A 25,185-nucleotide genomic window follows, 5' to 3' on the forward strand; every position below is an offset into this window, starting at 1 on the left:
CTGCCTACCCCCCAACATGTATCTGTGCCCATCTTCCCTGGTGTGTTAAGGCAGCAGCACAAATTCTAGCTAAACTAAAAACCAGGGCACACTGCTAGCTGAGAGGGGCTGCTTGTTGGCCTGCCTTGCCTCAGATGCAGGTGTCTTGCTAGCCACCCCACTCCAAAGATGTCATGCCACTTGAGTGAGAGAAAAATGGAAGTGCCTGTTCCAGCTAGATCAAATATTCAACCAGCAATTGTATAGAACAGCTGGATAGCCAGCCCAAGTGTACACTAATTCTGGGATGGTTGTGCCCACATATAAGTTGGTGAAAGCTGAAACACTCAATTTCACCAGGACTGAATATTAATTCAGCAGAAAGAGCAGAACTGCCTATGGTTATGGTAGTTAAGCAGTGGCCCACTGAAGCGACCATGCACATCCATCCAGATGTGGGACTGGGAAACCCCAGTTTCCGTGAAAAATTAATATTCTGCAAGCAGAATGAATGGAACCTTTTGTTGACCTGCTTTGAAGGAACTCTGTTCAAGAAATCCTTGTGAACACATGACTGATAGCTGCAAGTCATGAAGCATGGTGCACTGCCAGCATGGAGTACTGTTGGCCATACAAATGGCCAAATGGCTACTATCATAGCAATGAGACCCAGCTTCTGGACAAATTCTTGGGCTATGTCAACGTCACACAATTCTGAGAACGCTACAACTCTCAAACATGGTTCTGTGTCTGTCAGCATTGAAGCCTCCCACAGAACCTTCTCCTTCTATTCCAGCATTTACTGCCCAAATACAGAAAGGAGAGATACAGGCAGTAAGTTACAATGGTCTCCAAGGAAAGGTTTACTAGCTTGTCAAGAACTCCTGGTCTGCCTACTGGGGTAATGATGGCTACATCCTCATGTTCATGAAAACAACTGTAGAGCAACCAAATATTAATGCCACATTCCCAGTTATGGCATGATGTGTTACACAGTGGTAACACAGCTCCTTCAGGCTATCTCAAAGATGATCCAGTGCAAATTATTTCACTTAGTCAATTCCCTCATCTCCTAAACTTCTCTAACATATTTGCTCATGTCCTGGAATCTTAGCTATAGAACTAGAAGAGATTTGTGGAATTGTTTTTGTTTTCTACATTGATTTTTATTTTTTGAAATTATATTTACACTATATTGTTAAAAAAACAATATAGTGTAATAGAAATAATATTACGTAAAGACAGAGAAGATAGATTGTAAGCTGCTTTTTGCCGTGTAAAGTAGGATATAAATACCTAAATAAGTATTTGCCATAGGCAGTTGTGCAGCATCCCAAACTGTTTCAATACATTCCTATAGCTATTGAAGTGAAATGTTTGTCTGGATTTATTTTGAAATTCTAATACTTCATGAATAGTTCTGGTTCCAGGGCTTGGAGAGCCATTGGGTGAGACACACTCGATGGGCCCCCGCCCTCAGTGAGCCTGCCTTCTCACCGCCATGGTCACCACCTGCACCATTATCTTTCCCATCATTGCTCGCACTTGTGTCCTTGACCGACAGACAGACAGCCAGAGGAACAGCAAGGAAGGAGGCTGTGGCCTCCTGGGCTCCTCACCACCACCACAGTTGCCTGGGCCAGAGCGAGAAGCAGGTGAACAAGCAGGTTGCAGAGGAGCACAGCCAGGGTGCCTTAGGCAATGGACCCATGCCAGGGTGGGGCCCTGTGCAACGCCAGCCTTGTTCACAGGTCTGATGTCAGATCTATCGAGATAAGGTATGGGGAGCGAACCAAATGGCAGCGTAAAGGCCGCTTCCCAGGGCTTTTTGCAAGCTGGGGAGGGGCTCCCTGTTTCGTTCGGCCAATTTGCTCTGCCTCATGCAGCCTTCTTCAGCCTTTGGCCACTACCATGGCCGCTTGTAAGCTCACTTGACTGACGAGGCAGGCATAAGAGCCCGCAGGCAACTGAGCAGGATCGAACCATGACTGGATTACCCGCTACACTCAGTTCGAGGGCTCTCCGTCGTGTCCCATGGGCTGTCATGGCTGTTCCACGCGGGTAAGCAAAAAACCCAAAGGCGGCTCGAAAGGATCCCGGAGCCCTTCCGCAGACAAGCGGCCATCCGACGCTTCTCTCGAGGAGGGGCTGCGCTCCTCGGCGGCGCGCGGGATGGGGCGGCGGGCTTGCGTCTCGCGAAGCGGCCGGCCACGTCAACGCCGGGGCTGCTCCCTCCCGCCGCGGCTCGAGAGCCGGGGCGGCCTTCGTTGCGGGCGAGGACGGCGCCGGGCCGGCAGGCCCCGCGGGGCTGCCGCGCTCTCCAGCTCCTCCGGCCACCACCCGGCGAGCGCGCGGCGAGGGAGCTGCGCCCTCCGCAGCGCGGCTGCTGGGGGATCGAGCAGCCACGGGACCATCCGGGCAGGCTCAGGCGGCCGCGCGAAAGCCGCTGGGGCGGGTGGACCCGCGGCACCCCTTCCACGCGCACGGCGCCGCCCTGCTACGCGGCCGCGCGGCGCGGAGGCGGAGGCGTCGGAGAGGCCCGGCCGAGAGGCGCCCCCGCCGCCCCCGCGACGAGCACGCCGAAGCCGCGGAGCAGCGCACCCCGAAGCCGCTCCTGCACGGGCGCCCACCTGCGTCATCCGGGCGCCGCTGCCTCGCGGGGCGGGCCCGCGCGTCCGTCTGCGCGTGAGACGGAAGCGGAGCGTGACCCGCTTCCTGGCTGGGCGGGCTGAGCGCGCCCGGTGGGCGGCGGCGTCTCCGGAGGTGCCGCGGCTGTCCTTCCCGCCGAGCGCCTTGCCCGGACGATGGGCGGCGCCCCGCACCGGGTAGGGCCCGCTCATGGCTGCGAGGTGAGCCGGGGGCGGCGCGGCCGCAGGGACGATGGCGTGGCGCTGCCCTGCTGCGGCGGCAGGGGCTGGGGTGCCCTAGGGAGGGGGCCGGGCGGGCGGCGGCGCGCCCGCTCCAGCCAGATTTCCTCTTCTGTGCGGGAGGCCTTGGAGGGGATTCCCCGTTTGCAGCCTTAACGCCAGCCCCAGATCCTGGGGGGCCCTGGCAATTTGCCCTTGATGCTCCCAGTCTTCATGGCACCGTCGTGGGCCTAATCCAGCCCGCCCTGCTGCCCGGAGACAGGGCGAGCAAATGGGCGGACGATAGCAGCTGCTGTCTGCTTCCATAAAGGAGAGGAGAAAGCGGGCTTCACCAAGGACCTGTGTTGAAATCAGTATCGATAAATGATCTGGAGTTAGGGATTGATTGATTGATTGATATATACCGCCCAATAGCCGAAGCTCTCTGAGCGGTTCACAAATATTAAAACCAGAAAGCACCCAATAAGACAATATAAAATATTAAAACCACAATATAACAATGCAACCAGAATAAAACATAAGATGAACAGCAAGGTGGCCAGTCTTATGAATGCCACCCAATTATTCCGGATGGTGGAAACCGAAGGAAACTACAGAGAGCTCCCAAAGGATCTGCAAATTGGGCAACAACTGAGGTTCAGTGTTAATAAATTAAAGTGACGCCCACTGGGTCAAAAGAACCCTAACTTCACATATCCACAGAGGGGGTCTAATTGGGAAAGAGATCTTGGAATCAACAAAATCATGGTCAATAGAAATGTCAGTCCAGAGTGCAACAGCTGTAAAAAAAAAAAGTGAATTCCATGTTAAAGAGTATTGTGAGAAGTATTGAAAGCAAATCTGCCAATAATGTAATGCTCTCTATGGTGTGGCAACTTTTGGAATGTTGTGTACAATTCTGCTCAAAAAAAGATTGTGTAGAGCTGGGAAAAGTATAGAGAAGGACACCGGGGGTGGGGGGAGTGTATAGAGAAGGACACTGCGGGGGGCTGAAGTACAAGGCTACAACCACTGGGCAGTTTTAGTTTAGAAAACAAACATGATGGAGGGGGAACAGGCTAGAGATTTGTAGCAGTGACGGTTTGGAAAAGATTTCCTAGAGATTCAGGACAGACAAAAGAAATTACTTCATGGAGCACATAATTAATGTATGGTATTTATTACCACGATATGTAGTGATGGCTGCTAGCCTAGAAGTTTGGTGTGTGTTTTTTAAGGATTAGACAAAGAGGATAAGGGAGTAGTCCTATGTGCGTTATGGGGGACATAGGATATTTCGGTTTCCTGGCTCCAAGCCAGAAAACTGTGCTCCCCTCCCCCCCCCCCCCTCGTAGCTGGCACAGAGAGAACCGCTCTGGCTACCTCTCTGTGCTCGGAAAATGGAGCACAGAGATGGGGAAAGGTGGGTGTTCCTGGGAGCAAAGAGGGCAGGAGACCTGGGCAGCAGCCATATGACATATCCTGTGGCCACCCCAACCTCCATCCCTTCCCCTCCCCATAGTCTCCGCTAGATGGGTGAAAATGCCCATCTGAGTAAAATGCAGCTCTGCATAGGATACTTGTAAGCCTCTATGTAAGCCATAGAATTGCACTCTTAGTATGTCAGTGGCTAATTACCAAAATGGATCTATGGAACCTCTAGGTTTAAAGGCAGTGAATACCCATCGCAGGGGAGAGGGCTAGTGCCTTCATGCCTTGTTTCTGGACTCCTCACACTATTTCTCACACTGGTTGGCCAGTGTGGGAAATACAGTAATGAACTAGATGGGTCTTTGGTCTGATCCAGCAGGGCTGCTTGTAAGCTAGCTTGACTGCATTCTCTCTCTGGGCAATGCAGTGGATGGGTTTGGGCAATGAGATTGCGGGTGTGTGATTGGAAATCGGGATGGGGGAATTGTCTGCTACTAGACCAGGAGTGCAATATCTATGGACTCCATGTGCCCACTTGGCCACTCCTAGTGTGGCCTGGGGGACCTCCACCCACTTTTCCCTGCAGATCAGCTGGACTGCCAGGAAAGGGACGCTGTTTTGGTTCTGCTATTTAGTAGTGCTGGTACAGCTCTCCCACTGGGGGTTGGGAGAGAACAGGGTTTTCCTTGTCAGCAGTAGCTCTGGCAAGGGAAGGCCCAGTCTCAGCTCCAAACACTGATCAAAGATGAGAGCAGGATTTCTCAGCTAGCGCTGGCAAAGGAAAGCTCTTACATCCCAGTCCCCAGTCTGCAAGCTGTTTTCCCACTGTCGCTAGCAGTGGAGAAACGGTGATTTCTCCCAACCTCAAGCAGTCTCTACATCTGAGGGCATGCTCATGTGCATCTGACACCGGATGTGTCCCTCGGGGTCAAAAAGGTTGTTCACCCTTGTCCTAGACAATGAGATGCCATTTCCTCTGTGTAGTGCAGCAGAGGCATTTGGTCCCAACAGACCCAATGCTTGCTGTGTAGCCCAGGCAGAGAGGACAAGTGAGCAAGCAAAGGTGGCACTTCGTACTTTCTGGCCAGTCCTCCTCACTGTCCTACAAGTGAATGAGCGAGAGACGGCGGCTGCTCCTCCGAGGAGCCATCTCAGCTCATGCCCTCACTCTCTCCCTTTGGATGGGAGAGTGACTCAGCTCAGTCCTGCCTGCCTTGCTGCCCAGAGTCACAGGGTGAGCAAGCATGCAGAGGAAGGAGCAGCTGCCAGTTTCCTCTGGCTGGTGGGGATTGGGTTCACAAGACCCAAGGTGAGCCATTGAAGACAGTGGCTACCTGGTGCTGCCTCTCGCTTGAGAGTGGATGGGAGGAAGAGGAGGTGGTGACACCCCCGGAGGCAGCAGAATGGCATGGAGGAGAGTGGCTCATCCACCTGAGGGGACCCCAGCTCTCCAGGAGGCCATCTACTGGTGGCAGTGGCTGCTGCACTTGGAGCAGCAGCTGGTTTGGTGTTGGTGTAATGTGAGTAGGAACAAAAGTGATTTAGAAATAGTTGTGTGCGGGGGGATCAGTTCTGGGTGAGACCAGCAGGGAAAGAAAGCTAAGGAGCATCTGACTTACTTTCAGTTTTGTATATAGTTTGGTAACAGCCCACTGTTAAGTAAAGTTTGTTCCTTATAATTCAGTCTCTGTTGTTCATCTTATAATCTTGCAAATGCTACAGTTGGTGCTGGTCAGTTCCTGTGAGGATCAGCAACTATTTCCCTTCTCTTGGTAGCTTGACTTAGCCCAGTTCTCTGATTACACTCACATACACAGATAAGGGGGCTGATGGTAGCAGATGTGCCTGTAAACAACAGCCACCACCTCTTGTTTGCTCAGCTCTGGGTGGTGTGGCTGTGGGATTAGTACTGGCATAATGTGATGTCATTGGCCAGTCTCTGTTAACAATCTTGCTGCCCTATTTTGAGCTAGCTGAAGTTTCTGGACCGTTTTCAAAGGCAGCCCCACATATAACACATTGCAGTAATCCAGACAAGAGGTTATCAGAGCATGGTTAACTGTAGCTAGGCTATCTCTGTCCGGATAAGGGCGTATTTGGTATACCAGCCAAGTTGGTCATTCAAAATAGATTCTTGTGCTAAGCCTCTGTGAGACCTCTGCTGGACACCTCAGCCAAGGTGAATTTCCTGTGGGTGGGCTTTGCACAACTGGGGAAAGCCAGCACACACTGAAACCAGCTCCCCAGCCAAAGCACTGGCTGGAAGAGCGGTATGATGATGTCATCAGGCATGTGGCAGGCTGGGTGGGTGATCATTCAGCCCCCCCCAATGATGGTTTCCCATATTTTATGTAAACAGCTTCAGAGAGCTCCCCAGACAAAAGCTGTATAGAAATGTCTTAAATATATAAATAAGACAGCTCTTAATTAGTCCACAAGATTTTTTTTCTGCTGACTGAACACTGTGCCCTGTCCCAGAAACACCATTTTCCCCATGTTATTACATCCATCCTGTGTAAAGAGGTTTTATAACTCCTAAAGCTCACTTATCACGCAGACCTTACAGAAATTTGCCCATCAAAGAAAGCTGTGGAAAATTTTATACATAAAGTCCTGGATGACAGTTCCAGTTTGTGATTTAGTAGATATGATTCATGAAGTAGGGTTGGTTATACATCCAGAGGCATTTTCCTCCCTGAAAAGTTCCCGGTTACACAAATGCAGATAGTAATAAATATAATCCCTGAAGTGTATTGGGGGTGGCTGTGATTATTCACTGTATACAGGAAGAAAGCCATGTCCAAAAGCATGGACAGGGACAAAAAAACTTTACAGATGGATTGAATGCACTATGTGTACAAATAAGAAAGGGTACCCCACCAACTCCAGAACTGACTGGTTGCCACCACACTACGCTATGCATGCTGACCAAGGAGAAACACATTTCTGATAGCCCTTGGGAAGTAAATTGATAAAGAGATGACCAGGAAGGGCCAAATCAGGGAAAGATGAGCATTTGTCACCTTGAAGGGCAAATTCTCAAGACCTAATTCAAATTACATCAAGTACTTGTAGCAAATTTTGTATTGAAGTAGAAAACCTACTATTTTAAGTACCAGTAATTCCCATCCTGTTAAGTCCCAGTGGTAATGTTTGCTTTTTTTCTGGACTGGACAGGCTGCCTGTCTGTTTTGCCTAATCAACTTTTCCCGGCATGCCACAGAGTTTTTCCCCCACCTCCTATCATTAAAATTAGAGACTCTAACCAAACTACTGCATTTTAAAGGGCACATTTTCCAAGCAAAGTTATTTGTATTGTTCTGAACTCCAGTCATGTTCCCGTTCCTGTCAGACACATCACTGTATCCCAGTATAGACCTTTCTACTTGCATTTTTTTTTACAGAATGTAGTATGCTGCAGATGTATTGCATGCTTGGGAGTGGAGGAGAGGGGCAGTCCACGTATTTCTCAGGTGGGACAACACCCCACTGGTTGTCTGGCCCCACCAGTGGTGTGTGTGTGTGTGTGTGTGTGTGTGTGTGTGTGAGAGAGAGAGAGAGAGCACCCTCCAGCAGTTACAACACTGCTGCTTGCTCTCCACCTCCCTGCTTCCTCAGCCCCTCTGTCAGGGTCCTCATTGTTTTAGCTGTCTGCTCTCAAACTGGCTGCTTCTAGTGAACTGCGCCTGCTCAGGATTGTAGGCAGTGCTCTCTGGAGTAATCTCAACGTGGTGGGTGGGTGTGCATGCATGCCTCTACTGCCAAGGGAGAGTCTCTGGGAGGAGCACTGCCTGAAGTCCAAATATGGGCCTGATCCAGCTCACCAAAACCAAACAGGACCCAGCTATAACCATACAGAGAGTGGACAGCCAGTTGTTGTCTGTACTGTTTTTCCCTAGTTTATTTCCCTGCCTGCGTGGACGCATCTGTAGGACCTCCTTCTTTGTCATTCTCATCAAGGCAGGCAGGGAGAGCAGCCACAGAGGATGCTACATACACAGCCGAGGAGAGTGACTAAGGCAGCATGTTTTACTCTAAAGTAAGCATGTGGGAACCGATTTGGATCAGGTCTACCATGCAGCGAGGGGGGGGGGGGGCTTATCCAGCCACTTCTAGTTCCCCAAATTCCCCCTTGCAGGAGTTAAAAACGGGTGCCCCCCTTTGAAATTCCATAGTGGGTGTGGGAGTTTGGGGAGTCAAACAGATGGATAAGCCCCACCTACCCACCTGCCAGCACACATGGTGTTTCCAATCTGGATTAGGCTCGTGCAATTAAACTAGACATAGTAAAGTAAGAATAAGAGAGTGAGATAAAAGAGTAAGTTTTACTCCAGAGTAAGTGTGCAGGGCCTGATCTGGACTGGAATCATTGCATGAGGGTGGAGAGGTTTGCTCAGCTGCTTGCTTCACATTCCTGAAACTCCCCTATCCAGCTGGAGTTAAAGAAAAAACAAAGGCTCCATTGGCATGAATAGAGACTTTTTTTTTTTCCCTAACCCCAGCAAAGGGAGGGATTTCTGGAAGCAAGAGGCTGGATAAAAATCCTCTCCCTGCCCCATGCATGGTGGTCCTGATCCAGATCAGGCCTGCACACCTACTCTAGAGTGAAACAAGAGAGTCTGAGGTTGAATATGCGTCAGAGAGAGAATGCAGACAGACAGACTGACTGCAAACACTTTGGCAGACCAGATATATGCAGCCCAATCCTCTGCATGTAAATTTAATCTGAAGTGATTTCTACTTTATTAAATGAAACTTACTCCTCATTAAGGGCTCATAGGATCACAGCCCAACAGTGTAATTCTAAACATGTTTACTCAGAAGTTAGTCTCAGTGAGCACAGTGGAGCTTACTCCCCAGTAAGAGTGCTTAGGTGTGCACTATTTCGATGCATTTCCTAATGCAATACTGTAAATGTCAGTTGCTTTCTACTTGAATGTCTTAGGAAATACAATCCCTCTCCCCTCTTACTCTGCAAAGATCCTTTTGAAGTGTGTGTGTGTGGGGGGGGGATGTCCAGAGGAGTAATGAATGCGTGTTAGCATTTGTCTGATTATCCCAAAAGCTCCTGTTCATAAAGAGGAAATTATTTAGTCTGCATGTAGTGGATGGGAAGAAAGGGGTATCAATATGTGTAGGTACTATTTGTCCTTTAAAAGTGAACAAAAGCCAAGGTATAAGAACACTCTTGTGCTTGAGGAGAATAAGGACTTCCCAGTAAACTTATCTACAATTGGACTGCAAGTCCCCAACAGATCCATGGACTGCCCATGGGGTGTGTGTGTGTGTGTGTGAGTGAGGGAGAGACTGAATGAGAGATTGGATGAGACACAGAGAGGGAAAGACTAAATGACAGACTAAGAGAGAGACTGAATGAGAGAAAGACAGACAGAAACTGAATGGGGAAGAGAGAGACTAAATGAGAGAATAAGAGAGAGAGACTGAATTGAGACACAGAAAAACTGAATGTGACAGACTGAATCAGAGAAAGAGATACAGACAAAAACTGAAAGAGAAAGACTGAGTGAGACACAGAGAGAGATTCTCTGAATGAGAGAGGAACTCAATGAGACCAAGAGAGAGACTGTGTCATCTGCATATTGGTTACATTCTGCCTGCATCCCCGTAACCTCTCCAGCAGTTTCATGTAGGTGTTGAAAAACATGGGGGATAAAATAGAGTCCTGAGGATGAAACTGATCTTCTACATCCATTTCAATCTGGCTTCAGGCCTGGCTTTAGAAGAGAACCTGCCCTGGTTCCCCTCTGCGATGACCTGTGCTAGGAGAGGGTCAGAGTGAGTGTGACCCTCTTGGTTCTCTTGGACCTCTTAGTGGCTTTTCATATCATCGACTATGGTGTCCTTCTGGCCGTCTGAGTTGGGATGTGGGGGCACTGTTTGCAGTGGTTCTGCTCTTACTTGGAAGGCTGATTCCAGAAGGTGGTGCTGGGGGATTATTGCTCTACCGTGAGGCTCTATATTATCCCCCATGTTTTCAATATCTACATGAAACTGCTGGGAGAGATTATTTGGGGATGTGGGCCAAGTGTCACCAATATGCTGATGACACTCAGTTCTGTCTCTCCTTTTCATCTGATACAGGTGAGGCAGATGATGTTTTGAACCAGTGCTTGGGTAGTGTAATGGAATGGATGAGGGCCAATAAACTGATATTCAATCCAGATAAGATGGAGGTACAGTGGGTGGTTTTTCTGTCCCATGAAGTGGTGTTTATCCTGCTTTGGAGGGGGTTGCACTCCCCTAAAGGATCAGGTTCAGTTTGGGGTGTTCTTGTATCCAGCATTGTCACTGGAGGAACAGGTGGCCTTAGTGGCTCAGGGGGGCTTTTTATCAACTTGGAGCACAATCCTATGGGTGTTTAGACAGAAATAAGTCCTACAACTCCCAGCATCCCCCAGCCAGCCATGCTGCCTTGGGAATGCTGGGAGGTATAGGACTTATTTCTGTCTAAACATCCATAGGATTGTCCCCTTAGGCTGTTAAACTATGACCCCACCTGGACAGGGATAGCCTTGCAAGAGGTCTTTTCCTCTGTATTAAAAGAATTTTGACATAAACATTTTCACATATTTAAAAAGCCAAAACCAAATTGAATACAACATGGATTTCAACTGTAGTCGCTATTTACAAATATTCCAAAGCAATGACGGTTATGTCAACGATGGCAAACTTTGCATAATACTTGCAATGGCCTTGTGACATTTATTCACACTCTGGTAACCTTCAGTGTATTTTATTTATTTATTTAATTTCTATACCGCCCAATAGCTGAAGCTTCAGTTTGGATTATTACAATGTGTTGTACATAGGACAGCCTTTGAAAATGGTCCAGAAACAGTACAGCTACACTGTTAATGGCATTGGCTAATATAATCATACTATGCTAGTGCCAATCGCACTAGCTGCCAGTCTGTTTCCAGGACCAATTCAAAAGGCTAGTTTTAACTTTAACCTTTAGCCTCAGTGGTTAGAGTGTTGGACTGGGACTTGGGAAAACCCAGCTTCTGGTCCCCACTTGACCATGAAGTTCACTGGGTGACTCAGTGGCTCTCAGCCTAACCTACCTCACAGGGTTGTTGTGAGAATAGGAAGAGGAGGATCATATATGCTACCTTGGACTCCCTGGAGGAAAAGCAGGATGATGATAGGTTTGGGATCAGGTTACCTGAAGAAACGTCTCCTCTCACCCTTACCTACCTGGACCGTAAGGTCATCATCCAGCTTCCTCCTCCAAGTGTCCCTCCCAAATGAGGCAAGGCTGGTGGCTGCATGAGAGAGGGCCTTTCCAGTGATAGCACCCTGCCTGTGGGATGCCCAGAGAGGCTCGCCTAGCACTGATGATATGGATTTTGTACAGCCAGGTGATGACCTTTTTATTCTCCCAGGCATTTTAAGAACTGTTTTTGTGCTTTTATATCTTTCACCTGATCTATTTTTCTTCTAGTTTACTTTGGTTTTATTATGTGCTGTTTTATGACTTTACAGACTTCATGGAACAGAATGGGCATTTCTATCCAAGTTAAACATGTTCCTACATGGGCCTGAAACACATACAACACATACAGGGGGAGTATGTGTGCTATTGTGTGTGTGATGGTGCACACGCAGCTGGGGGAGTATGTGTGTGGGGTGAACACCAAGGGGGAGAGTGCATATTATCGGGGGAGTACGTGTGCCTGTCTGGAGGGGGGAGTGTGTGCATGTGTAGAGGGGAGGGGGTTGGTTGCCCCTCCTTGATGATCCATAATCTCCAGAATACTTTCATTTTAAAAAAAATGCAAGTCTCTAGCCCCTGTGGCAATATGAGGCAAAGTATGCATCCACTATTCAGTTCATTCATTTTATGAGAAAGTAGCCTGTTTCCGCCTTTCAGTGTTTTTAGCTAATGAATAAAATCATAGCAGTGGTTAACACACCAATTGTCAGGAGAAGGAACTTCATGGTTCATTTTAAGCGGCGGGGGGGTGGTCCTTCCTGTTGGGAAGTGTTTGCTGCCTCATAAAAAACAATTTCGAAATCCAGGAATTTAGCATAACTGAGATTGGGCAGTCGTACCCCAAAACAAAAGGTAGCAACAAGGATTGGAGTTCATGATTTTTCTAACTTGGGTCTTGTTAATAATTTTTTTCCTGAGTATGTAAATATTTAAACAATTACTGGAGAGGAGGAAGCCTGCTGGCGGTGTGAGAGGGGTTGCTGCCATTGACTCCCAACCCCACAGCAGACACCTCTCCCTCTCCCCATTTGCCTCTGCAGATGGTTGCTGTCCCACCCTAATTTGGGAGGGGTTGTTTCATGTTGCTGCTCCGGACTCTTGTACAAGAGTCCCAAGACCACCAACACTGGGCTGATGAAGCTGGGAGGGCCACAACCAGAGAGGCTTTCCTGCTTGGGAATTTTTATTTCGGAAGGGAGTAAATGTGGATGCAATTAGGATGCCAGATTGTTGAGGCTTCTCTCTGCCTGTTTGTACCTGGCTGTGACTCTGGAAGAATAGATGCAGAAGCAGATTGGGTTTATCTGGAGAGGGTTCAGAGGAGGGCAATGAAGATGATCAGGGGACTGGAAACAAAGCCCTATGAGGAGAGACATGAAAGAACTGGGCATGTTTAGCCTGGAGAAGAGAAGACTGAGGGGAGATATGATAGCACTCTTCAAGTACCTGAAAGGTTGTCACAGAGAGGAAGGCCAGGATCTCTTCCTGTTCATCCCAGAGGGGAGGACACGGAATCATGGGCTCAAGTTACAGGAAGCCAGATTCCGGCTGAACATCAGGAAGAACGTTCTGACTGTTAGAGCAATACGACAGTGGAACCAATTACCTGGGGAGGTGGTGGGCTCTCCCACACTGGAGAGGCGTTCAAGATGAGGCTGGACAGCCATCTGTCAGGAATGCTCTGACTTGGATTCCTTCATTGATCAGGGGGTTGGACTCGATGGCCTTGTAGGCCCCTTCCAAGCCTACTATTCTATGATTCTATGATATACATTGGGTCTTTTTTCTTTCATATATATTTGTATCGAGTCTATGTTCATTGTAGTCTTGTATGTATAGGTGAAGTAATTGCCCACAGTTTCCTTTTTGAAATTAATTATATCATGTTTTTTATTGGGTTATGAAATTACTTTATTTGAAGGATTTTTTTTGTTACAATAACTGATGGAGGTTCAAGATCCACAAATTAAGTATGTTACTTTTTTGAATAAAATGTCTCCTAGAAAATATTTCAAAGCAAGTAAAGAGGGAGATGAGAGGTTTATCAATATAGTTTCAAGGGATAGAGTGCAAGAAGCTAGCTAAGGAGTTAAAATTATATGAGGATTGTTTTGTTCAACTGCAGTCAGAAAAGAAGAAAAAATTGAGAGTTGGATGAGAGAAAGGGACAAAAAATTGGATAAATGATGGTCAGATTTGGGAACTTAAATCAGAAGAGAGAGAAGAAGCTCGGCGAGAAATTGATAGTTGCTTTAGAAAAGATTTCAAATTTTGAGAAGGTTATCACAGTTGTGCAAGATAAGCTAGATAGGCATCAAAAAGAAATATCAGCCTTCAGTCAAGCAGTTCAAAAACAGCAGACTGTACTGAGAGATTTTTTTAAGTTTTATTTCTTTAATTGTAAATTTCATCAAAAAACCATGAGGGAAAGAAAAAAGAAAAAATATGACTGCATAAGTTGAATGTATCAATTTCAATTGATGCATATAAACTTGGAGGCTGATGGGCAAAATCGCCCATCTAGTGAAAATGTAGGGCAAGACGAGCACAGCGGTGAGAATCACCTCAATGCTCCTCTCCCCTGCATAGGATGCCCATCAGCCTCCGGGTTTGGAGGCTGACAGGCATCCGGACAGGATTGTACCCTAAATGAAGCATTAGCTGTGTTACACCTCCAGCAATTAGCTGACTTAGACAAACCCTAGAATCGTAGAATAGTAGGGTTGGAAGGGGCCAATAAGACCATCAAGTCCAACCCCCTGCTCAATGCAGGAATCTAAGTCAGAGCATCCCTGACAGATGGCTGTCCAACCTCATCCTGAATGCCTCCAAGGTGGGAGAGCCCACTACCTCCCTAGGTCATTGGTTCCATTGTTGTATTGCTCTAACAGTCAGGAAGTTTTTCCTGATGTTCATCCGGAACCTGGCTTCCTGTAACTTGAGCCCATTAATCCGTGTCCTGCACTCTGGGATGATCGAGAAGAGATCCTGGCCTTCCTCTCTGTAACAACCTTTCAAGTACTTGAAGAGCGCTATCCTATCCAGTCTTCTCTTCTCCAGGCTAAACATACCCAGTTCTTTCCATCTCTCTTCATAGGGCTTTGTTTCCAGCCCCCTGATCATCTTCGTTGCCCTCCTCTGAACCCTCTCCAGCTTGTCTGCATCCTTCTTCAAGTGTGTTGCCCAGAACTGGACACCGTATTCCAGATGAGGCCTAACCAGTCTTGATTATAGGGGAACTAGTACTTCCAGGGATTTGGAAGCTATACTATTAATGCAGCCCAAAATAGCACTTGCCTTTTTTGCAGCCATATCCCATTGTTGGCTCATATTCAGCTTGTGATCTACAGAAATTCCAAAATCCTTCTCGCTTTTAGTGTTGTTGAGCCAAGTATCACCCGTCTTGTAACTGTGCATTTGGTTTCTTTTTCCTAGGTGCAGAACTTGGCATTTATCCCTATTAAATGTCATTCTGTTGTTTTCTGCCCAGCACGACAGTCTTTCAAGATAACGTTGAATTTTGTTTCTGTCTTCAACGGTATTAGCTATCCTGCCCAATATTGTGTCATCTGCAGATTTGATCAGCATTCCCTGCACCTCCTCCTCCAAGTCATTAATAAAAATGTTGAAGAGCACTGGGCCCAGGACTGAGCCCTGCGGTACCCTGCTCATTACCATTCCCCAGTTTGAGAAGATCCCATTGATAAGCACTCTTTGAGTCCTATTCTGTAGTCAACTGTGGATCCACCTGATCGTTGTTTCATCTAGCCCACTTTGAGCTAGTTTGCTCATCAGGAGATCATGGGGCACTTTGTCGAAAGCTTTGCTGAAGTCGAGATATATTACGTCTGCAGCATTCCCACAGTCCACAAGGGAGGTTACCTGATCAATAAATGAGATCAGATTTGTCTGGCAGGATTTGTTCTTGACAAATCCATGTCGGCTTCGAGTAATCACTTCATTGTCTTCCAAGTACTTACGGATGGATTGCTTTATAATCTCCAGAATTTCCCCAGGGATTGATGTCAGACTGAGTGGTGTGTAGTTCCCAGGTTCCTCCTTTCTGCCCTTTTTGAAGATAGGGGCAACATTAGCCCTCCTCCAGTCATCTGGCACTTCACCCGCCCTCCATGATTGCTCAAAGATAATAGACAGTGGTTCTGAGAGTTCTTCTGCCAGTTCCTTTATTACTCTAGGATGCAGTTCATCTGGCCCTGGAGATGTGAACTCATTCCAAGTAATTAGGTGTTCCTTGACCATATGCCTATCGATCTCAAGCTGCAATCCTGCCCCTTCAGCCTGTACTTCACCTTTGCCAGGGCTCATAGACCCTCTGTCGGGAGAAGACTGAGCTGAAGTAGGAATTGAGCACTTCTGCCTTTTCCTTGTCATCTGTTATCATTTTACCATCCTTATTGAATAGCTGAACCACCATTTCTTTCCTCTGTCTTCTACTATGCACATATCTGAAGAAAGCCTTTTTGTAGCTTTTAGCCTCCCTCGCTAACCTCAGCTTGTTCTCAGCTTTAGCCTTCCTGACAGCATCCCTGCAATTCTGTGCCACCTGCCTGTACTCTTCCTTTGTTACTTGGCCTTCTTTCCACTTCCTGTATGTGTCCTTTTTTGTTTTCAGGTCATCTCTAAGCTTTTTGTGAAGCCACATTGGCTTCTTCTGTTGTCTTCCACCTTTTTTCTTGTTGTCATTGTTTGCAATTGTGCCTTTAGAATTTCCTTTTTTTTAAATTCCCCCCCCCCCCAATCTTGGACTCCTTTTCTCATTAAAGACACTTGCCATGGGACCTTACTGATCACTGTTTATTAAAATGGCTTTCCTAAAATCCAGGGTATGCGTTTGGCTGCACTCGGCTTTTCCTTCCTTTAGAACCAAGAACTCAAGTATAACATGGTCGCTTTCCCCCAGTGTTCCCGTAACTGCTACTTTATCCACTAAGTCTTCTCTGTTGGTTAGGATCAAGTCAAGGATAGCCGATCCTCTCGTTCCTTCCTCTACTTTCTGTAGGAGGAAATTATCAGCAACACAAGTCAGGAATTTCTTGGAGGGGCCACGTTTTGCAGAATATGTCTCCTAACAAATATCAGGGAAATTGAAGTCCCCCATTACCACTACATCATGCTTCCTTGAAACATTTGCAATTTACTCTTCAAAAGTTTCATCCTCGTCTTCTCCTTGATTGAGTGGCTGGTACTAGACTCCAACCACCATGTTCTTTTTATCTTTTGCTCCATTTATTTCAACCCAGATGCTCTCAATGGGGCTAAACATCTAAACTTAAGATGATCTGTAAACAAAAAAGGACACATACAGGAAGTGGAAGGAAGGCCAAACAACAAAGGCAGGTAGCACAGAATTGCAGGGATGGCATCAGGAAGGCTAAAGCTGAGAACGAGCTGAGGTTAGGGTGGGAGGCTAAAAGCAACAAAAAGGCTTTCTTCAGATACATGCATAGTAAAAGTCAGAGGAAAGAAATGGTGGTTCAGCTATTAAATAAGGATGGCAAAATGATAACATGACAAGGAAAAAGCAGAAGTGCTCAATACCTACTTTGGCTCAGTCTCCTCCCAAAAGAGGGTCTATCATCCCCCTTGCAAAGGCGAAGTACAGGCTGAAGGGGCAGGATTGCAGCTTGAGATCAATAGGCGTATGATCAAGGAACACCTAATTACTTTGAATGAGTTCACATCTCCAGGGCCAGATGAACTGCATCCTAGAGTAATAAAGGAACTGGCAGAAGAACTCTCAGAACCACTGTCTATTATCTTTGAGAAATCATGGAGGATGGATGAAGTGCCAGATGATTGGAGGAGGGCTAATGTTGCCCCTATCTTCAAAAAGGGCAAAAAGGAGGAACCTGGAAACTACAGACCAGTCAGTCTGACATCAATCCCTGGGAAAATTCTGGAGCAGATGATAAAGCAATCCATCTGTAAACACCTTGACAACAATGCAGTGATTCCTTGAAGCCAACATGGATTTGTCAAGAACAAATCCTGCCAGACAAATCTGATCTCATTTTTTGATCAGGTAACCTCCCTTGTGGACTGCGGGAATGCTGCAGACGTAATATATCTCAACTTCAGCAAAGCTTTCGACGAAGTGCCCCATGATCTCCTGATGAGCAAGCTAGCTCAAAGTGGGCTAGATGAAACAACGATCCGGTGGATCCACAGTTGGCTACAGAATCAGACTCAAAGAGTGCTTATCAATGGGATCTTCTCAAACTGGGGAGAGGTAACAAGCGGGGTACTGCAGGGCTCAGTCCTGGGCCCAGTGCTCTTCAACATTTTTATTAATGACTTGGAGGAGGAGGTACAGGGAATGCTGATCAAATCTGCAGATGACACAAAATTGGGCAGGATAGCTAATATCCTGGAAAACAGAAACAAAATTCAAAGTGATCTTGATAGGCTGGATTGCTGGGCAGAAAACAAGAGAATGACATTTAATAGGGATAAATGCCAAGTTTTGCACCTAGGAAAAAGAAACCAAATGCACAGTTACAAGATGGGGAATTGTTGTTGTTCAGTCGTTCAGTCGTGTCCGACTCTTCGTGACCCCATGGACCATAGCACGCCAGGCCTTCCTGTCCTGCACTCTCTCCCGGAGCGTGCTCAAGTTCATATTCATTGCGTTGGTGATGCTATCAAGATGGGGAATACTTGGCTCAAAAATACTACAAGCGGGAAGGATCTTGGAATTGTTATAGATCACAAGCTGAATATGAGCCAACCATGTGATGTGGCTGCAAAAAAGGCAAATGCTGTTTGGGGCTGCATTACTAGAAGCATAGCTTCCAAATCCCGGGAAGTACTAGTTCCCCTCTATTCAGCACTGCTTAGGCCTCATCTGGAGTACGGTATACAGCTCTGGGCACCACACTTGAAGAAGGATGCAGACAAACTGGAGAGGGTTCAGAGGAGGGCAACAAAGATGATCAGGGGACTGGAAACAAAGCCCTATGAAGAGAGACGGAAAAAACTGGGCATGTTTAGCCTTGAGAAGAGAAGACTGAAGGGAGATAGAATAGCGCTCTTCAAGTATTTGAAAGGCTGTCACCGAGAGGAAGGCCAGGATCTCTTCTCTTCTCCCAGAGTGCAGGACACGGAATAATGGGCTCAAGTTACAGGAAGCCAGATTCTGGCTGAACATCAGGAAAATCTTCTTGACTGTTAGAGCAATACGACAATGGAACCAATTGCCTAGGAAGGTAGTGGGCTCTCCCACACTGGAGGCATTCAGGATGAGGCTGGACAGCCATCTGTCAGGGATGCTCTGACTTAGATTCCTGCATTGAGTAGGGGGTTGGACTTGACGGTCTTATAGGCCCCTTCCAACCCTACTATTCTATGATTCTATTTTTCCATAAAAAGGAAGTGGTGGAAGAGCTTATATTTGAAGTGGCAGCGGGGATTGAAACTTCATGGGATACCAGCAAATTTAGAAAGGGGGCATTTGGTGGTTTTCTGCAGGAGCACATAGCTGTGCTGTGTTTCTTGGATATAGAATCTGCTTATAGGTTATCTTAATATTGGTTATCTGGTCATGCTGGTTAAATTTATGAGTTTGAGAATTGAGGCAATCCATTATGAACATTGAGTGGTTGAGAAACTGATTATTGATGGATATCAGACTGAAATATTAGCAGATTTACATTCAGAAATATAGGCTAAGCGTAAGGAATTCAAATTTCTGACATGTCGACTTAAAGAGAATAAAATCAGATATAAATGGGGGATTCCTTTTAAACCAGGGGTGCAGAACTGTTTAGGGGTGTGGAGTTTGGATTGCCCCCCAGCAGGCCCTCTGTGGGCCAGACGACGTGGGAGGTGGCCCCGCCCCCTGATGTCACCCCCTGATGTTGCCCCCTTTTTTCTTCATTGTGGAAGAAGGCACTGAACTGTGCTTCCTCCCAGCATGGAGAAAGGGACCCAGGCCACCCCTGCATCCTGAGAGGTATGGGGTGTTGGGACTCACCCATGCTAGGAAGAGCAGCCACTCTTCCCTGCGTGGACAGATCCCAACACCCAGGCTGTCCCGCTTCCCAGGTGCTATCTCTGATCTCAAATTAGAGATAGCAGAAGAAGAAGAAGAGAGGCGTTGGGACTCGCCTGCGCATGGGGAAAAGTGGCCACTTTTTCCAGGGTGGGCAAGTCCCTGTGCCCAGGCTGCCCTTCATTTCCCCCCCCCATCTATAACAGTGGGGTTCTGCTGCTAGTGTGTGCCAGCAGGGGCATTCCCGCTCTTATTGCTAATCTCAGATCAGAGGTACAGTAGGGAGAGGCCTCCAAAGGGATTCCTCCAGGGGGTGGGGCTTGTAGGATCCCCAAGAGGCTATGCAGGGCAGATTGTGGCGCCCTGCAGGCTGGTTTAGGTCCATGGGTTGGAGGTTGTTTAGCCCTTTTTTGAACTATCTGCTCTGGTCATAGATCAAAGATTAGTGGACTAGAATACAAATGTTAGAAGAGGCTTGTCAACTGGAATCGGAAATTAGATCCAGTTTTTTGTGGATTCAGGAACGCCCAAGGTCATCTCCAGGAGAAATGGGTGATTCACTGTTAGCTAATAAGGAACATTTAGGTATTCTTAAAGTTGCAGACCAACAACACCAGATTGGACTATTGAAAGGCAATTCCCAAACCCATTCAGGACAAGCATGGACTGGGGATGCGGTAGTTGACAGTAAAGATGTAGCTACTATTGCTATTTGCTTGTTTGACATAATTGAGATAATATGGAAACAGAGACCTTACCAATTAATATAAAAGGTCTCAATTCTGGTAATACAAGGAAGTTGAAGGTGCTATTAAGGAAAGAAAGGGCAGGTCTGTTTTTGTTGCAGGAAACTCTTATTAGGGAAGGGAAGGGAAGGGAAGGGAAGGGAAGGGAAGGGAAGGGAAGGGAAGGGTTCTGGATTTGGGGAAAGTGTATTCCTCAGGAGGCAGTGTAAAGAAAAGGGGAGTGGCTATAATTATTCCAAATAATCCCATTTTATAGTAGAGGATGTGTAAGAGGAAGATTTATGGAGTTAAAATAACTATAGGAAATATGTATCCCACCATCTTTATTCAGGGAAAATTTTTACAGAACTAAGAAAGTCAACTGAACAGTTTATAGAAGGGGAAATTCTTTGGGGTGGGGATTTCAATGGAATTATGAACTGAGCTTTAGATAGGATGAGGCAGCAATGAGTGAAAGTGCTTACTCTTCCAAAAACTTTAATGAAACATTTAGAGATGTGATCATGGTTAGATGTATAGAGATATTATCATAAGGAAAGGAATTATTTTTTTTCTGTACTCCTATTCTTCATACACAAGAACATACTATTTTTTTTGCTGCACCCTTGACAGTACAACAGGTTAAGGAAGTCAATATTCAACCTTTCCTTTGTACAGATCATGCCCTTTTAGTTTTGGTTTGAAAACCTTTACAGTGTCAGGATATAGAAAGGGTATGGAGGTTGGATAATTATTTGTTCCTAAATGGGAATGTGTTATATGAAATTTAAAAAGAGACGAGAACCTGCCATCTTTCATGAGATCCAGATGGGGCCTCTCCCCTCTCTCTCTCAGTGCAGGCCTTGGAGCTGAGACAGTGTGCCATGCAGCTCCTCAAAAGTTGGTGTTTTATCATGTATTGTAGTAATAAAGAGCCCTGTTGTGAAGATACCAGAGTCTCTTGTGTGTTGCCTGGAGAACAGAGCTGAAGGGTAGACTGCCAGCTGGTGCACTTGGCCCAGGGATAAAGGGAGCCCAAAAATGGAGGGTTTCAGCTGCAACTGGAAAGACGTTGTCCGGATACCAGTTCCACCCAGTGAGCAATGACAAAGGGGTAGCCCTGGTGTACCAATTTCTCAGAGGCCAGGGCTAAGTATCCAGGTAGACCTGGTGCACAGACCACATCGCTGCTCCATCACCAAGTCTACCAGAAATGGTAGACCTGTTTGCTGATGCGATCAGGGCTTTTTTGAAATGTGCAGCCATACACAGAATGTGCAGGAAAAAATGCAATTCCAATAGAATTTTGCTGCTGCTCAAAATTCAAGCCATGAGTAGTCCAGGCTCCTCTAGGTCCAGCATAGGCATTTCTCTTCCCCATGCTGAAGACACGCCCCACAGACTGCACTGCTGCTCTCTACAGAATGGTCACTGATGTTCCCAAGATAAATGAGAGCATTCTAGGACAAGTCATGTCATGTGAAATTGTTGATCTTATGATAAGGGCTGTGGTGCCATAAAATATCAGATACCACATTCTTAAGACTGCTATACTGAATTTTTGTATCTGGTTTTTTTTCTCTTGTTCCTAGGTTGGTGTTGTTTTTGATATTCCTTACTCCAAATAAAGTTTTGTTGGAGTTCATGATGCCTCTTTTGTGAAGCTTGACTATAACCCTCTTCTGCATTCGTGCTGTGAAATTCCCAGTATTTTCTGCTACTCTGTGTAGACTTCCAAATGTCATGGAATGTGATACTAAGCAACAAAGCACACACACAGGGAAAATTCACAGGTGTGCTGTAGCAGCACACAATTGCTACAATTAAAATCACACAATACCGGGTAGCTTTGCCCCCAGCCTTGAAAAATTCCTGCAGGCACCCATGTATGTGTGTGTTTGGCAAGGGGGAAGGGTTTGGGGGGGGGAGTGCGAGTGTGCATATATGCACACCCCAGGCCCCAATATGACACTGCCCCCATTCAGCACTTGGGCCTAATAAGGTTATGCATCCCTGCTGTAAGGTTTTGAATCTCGAAGGTCCTATATGCTGGGCGCATCTGAGCCAAAGACCTTATTTTCATTTTTCTTTTCATTTGTTACATTTCTATCCCACCTAGTAACCACACCTCTCTGGACAGTTTACAAAAATTAAAAACCATAAAAATACAATATTATATATAATATAAAAACCATTTACATACAAACATATAAGAAGGCAACACACACACACACACACAATTTTAACAACAATGAGAAAACCCAAGACCTGATTAAAAACGTTATCATATGCTGCCAAATGCCTGAAAATAGAGGGAGGTCTTAACCTGGTGCTGAAAAAATAACAGTGTTGTTGCCAGGTGAGCCTTGCCTCGCTGGGGAGATTGTTCCAGAATCGGGGGGCCACCACTGAAAAGGGCCCCCTCCCTTGTTGCCACCTTCCATGCCTCCCTCAAAGGAGGCACTTGGAGGAGGAACCTCACAATAGCGTCACATATTTATGTGCTACAAAGGTGCATGTGGTTGGAGTGTGTGTGCGGGGGGAAAGTGTACAGGAATGTATGTGTGTGGGGGGAAGACTGTGCAAGTGTGTATATGGGAGAAGTGTGCAAGTGTGTGTGTATGGGGGTGAGGAGGGAAGAGTGTGTTTGTGTGTGGTGGAGGGAGTATGAACATGTATGTGTGGGGGACGGGGTGGAAGAGAGAGTGCATGTGCAGCCCATGGCTAACTATCTGACACTGGATGGAATCGGCTGCTGGGGATGAAAAGTTTGTGTACTCCTGTTCTAAGGGCTGTAACGTCTTTAATCGGTGGAACCTTCAACACATGGAGTGCATCTTAGCCAAAGACCTTCTCAACAAAGTGTCACATCTGGATGTATTGCCATGCTGCAGACGATGAGGGCTGATACTCAGATATCAGCAGATGATTTTAGATTTCAATTGTTTTCTACAAGGTGGCTTATTTTCTCAACTTCTCTTTCTGCCCAGGCTCACAAGAGGACCTGTTTTTGCCCAATTTAAATCTACAAGTTTCCCCATAAGGTAGACTGCATGAGAATAGGAATCAAAGTGTAATTGCTTAACCACATGAAGCTAGGCTTGCCTGGCTGCCACAATGACAGGTAAGTTGTGATTTGGGTGTTTGGGGGGTACTTCAGTCCAGAACTACCCACCTCTCCTGTTGCTGCAGAGCTCATTTCTACTTATAGCCACATTGGCCATTCACCTCAGGTCTCCAGCATCTCACCTGTGCCATCAGCAATGCATTGTGATAGATCCTGTAGTATGGCCAGTTAAAGCTCTCACTATTCACTGATAATTGGAGTTATTTATATGCAACACAGGGGCAAACTCCTGATTCCCCAAATACAGTCATGTGGAAAAGAAAGTACACCCTCTTTGAGTTCTATGGTTTTACGTATCATGACATAATAAAAATCATCTGGTCCTTAGCAGGTCTTAAAATTAGGTAAATACAACCTCAGATGAACATGTTGTTGTTGTTGTTCAGTCATTAAGTCGTGTCCAACTCTTCGTGACCCCATGGACCATAGCACACCAGGCCTTCCTGTCCTCCGCTTTCTCCCGGAGTGTGCTCAAGTCATTATTTATTTTACAGAAATAAAGCCAAAATGGAGAAGCCATGTGTGAAAAACTAAGTACACCTTATGATTCAACAGCTTGTAGAACCACCTTTAGCAGCAATAACTTGAAGTAATTGTTTTCTGTATGACTTTATCAGTCTTTCACATCATTGTGGAGGAATTTTGGCCCACTCTTCTTTACAACATTGTTTCAGTTCATTGAGGTTTGCAGGCATTTGTTTACGCACAGCTCTCTTAAGGTCCCGCCACAGCATTTCATTCGGGTTGAGGTTTGACTGGGCCATTGCAACACCTTGATTCTTTTCTTTTTCAGTCATTCTGTTGTAGATTTGCTGGTGCGCTTGGGATCGTTGTCCTGTTGCATGACCCAATTTCAGCCAAGCTTTAGCTGTCAGACAGATGGCCTCACATTTGACTCTAGAATACTTTGGTATACAGAGGAGGTCATGGTCGACTCAATGACTGCAAGGTGCCCAGGTCCTGTGGCTGCAAAACAAGCCCAAATCATCACCCCTCCACCACCGTGCTTGACAGTTGGTATGAGGTGTTTGTGCTGAAATGCTGTGTTTGGTTTTCGCCAAACGTGGCGCTGTGCATTATGGGCAAACATCTGCACTTTGGTCTCATCTGTCCAAAGGACATTGTTCCAGAAGTATTGTGATTTGTTCAGATGCAACTTTGCAAACCTAAGCCGTGCTGCCATGTTCTTTTTAGAGAGAAGAGGCTTTCTCCTGGCAACCCTTCCAAACAAACCATACTTGTTCAGTCTTTTTCTAATTGTACCATCATGAACCTCAACATTTAACATGCTAACTGAGGCCTGTAGAGTCTGAGATGTCACTCTTGGATGTTTTGCAATTTCTCTGAGCATTGCACAGTCTGCCCTTGGGGTGAATTTGCTGGGACGTCCAACTCCTAGGAAGATTGGCAACTGTCTTGAATGTTTTCCACTTGTGAATAATCTTCCTCACTGTAGAATGATGGACTTTAAATTGTTTGGAAATAGCCTTATAACCCTTTCCAGATTGATGGGCAGCAATAATTGCTTCTCTAAGATCATTGCTGATGTCTTTACTCTTTGGCATTGTGTTAACACACACCTGAATGCTCGAGACCAGCAAATTCCTGAGACTTCAGCTTTTATCACATTTGCTGGTGATCAGTTAATCAAGGGCATTTGATTAGCAGCACCTGGCTGCTACTTAGCCTCTTCATACCTATGGAAGCAGTAAGGGTGTCAGGGTGGATACTGAGCCCATAAAGCCCCAGGGTAGTTCTGATTCTGAGGAGGACCAGCCACTCATGGGAGAGGAGCTCGCTCATCTCTCACAGGCACAGCAGCAGGGAGA

The 25,185-nt window shown here is 46.5% G+C and overlaps 1 protein-coding gene across 5 annotated transcripts in view; it reads left to right on the forward strand.

The window, feature by feature from the left end:
- Nucleotides 1-2,700: 2,700 nt before the first annotated feature.
- Nucleotides 2,701-25,185, forward strand: part of LOC146347617 (uncharacterized) — a 54,321-nt gene continuing 31,836 nt past the window's right edge. For all 5 annotated transcript variants that reach the window (XM_084854817.1, XM_084854816.1, XM_084854818.1 and 2 more), the window contains exons 1-2: nt 2,701-2,828; nt 23,220-23,353. Coding sequence is in view for 1 of the 5 variants with exons in the window: in XM_084854818.1 (XP_084710944.1) it covers nt 23,347-23,353 (7 nt within the window). In the remaining 4 variants the exon portion in view is untranslated. The remainder of the gene's footprint in view (nt 2,829-23,219; nt 23,354-25,185) is intronic.

The sequence above is a fragment of the Heloderma suspectum genome, chromosome 4 (assembly GCF_057233095.1).
Source record: "Heloderma suspectum isolate Gila_16-S chromosome 4, 16-S_ref, whole genome shotgun sequence".
Classification (NCBI taxonomy): Eukaryota; Metazoa; Chordata; class Lepidosauria; order Squamata; family Helodermatidae; genus Heloderma; species Heloderma suspectum.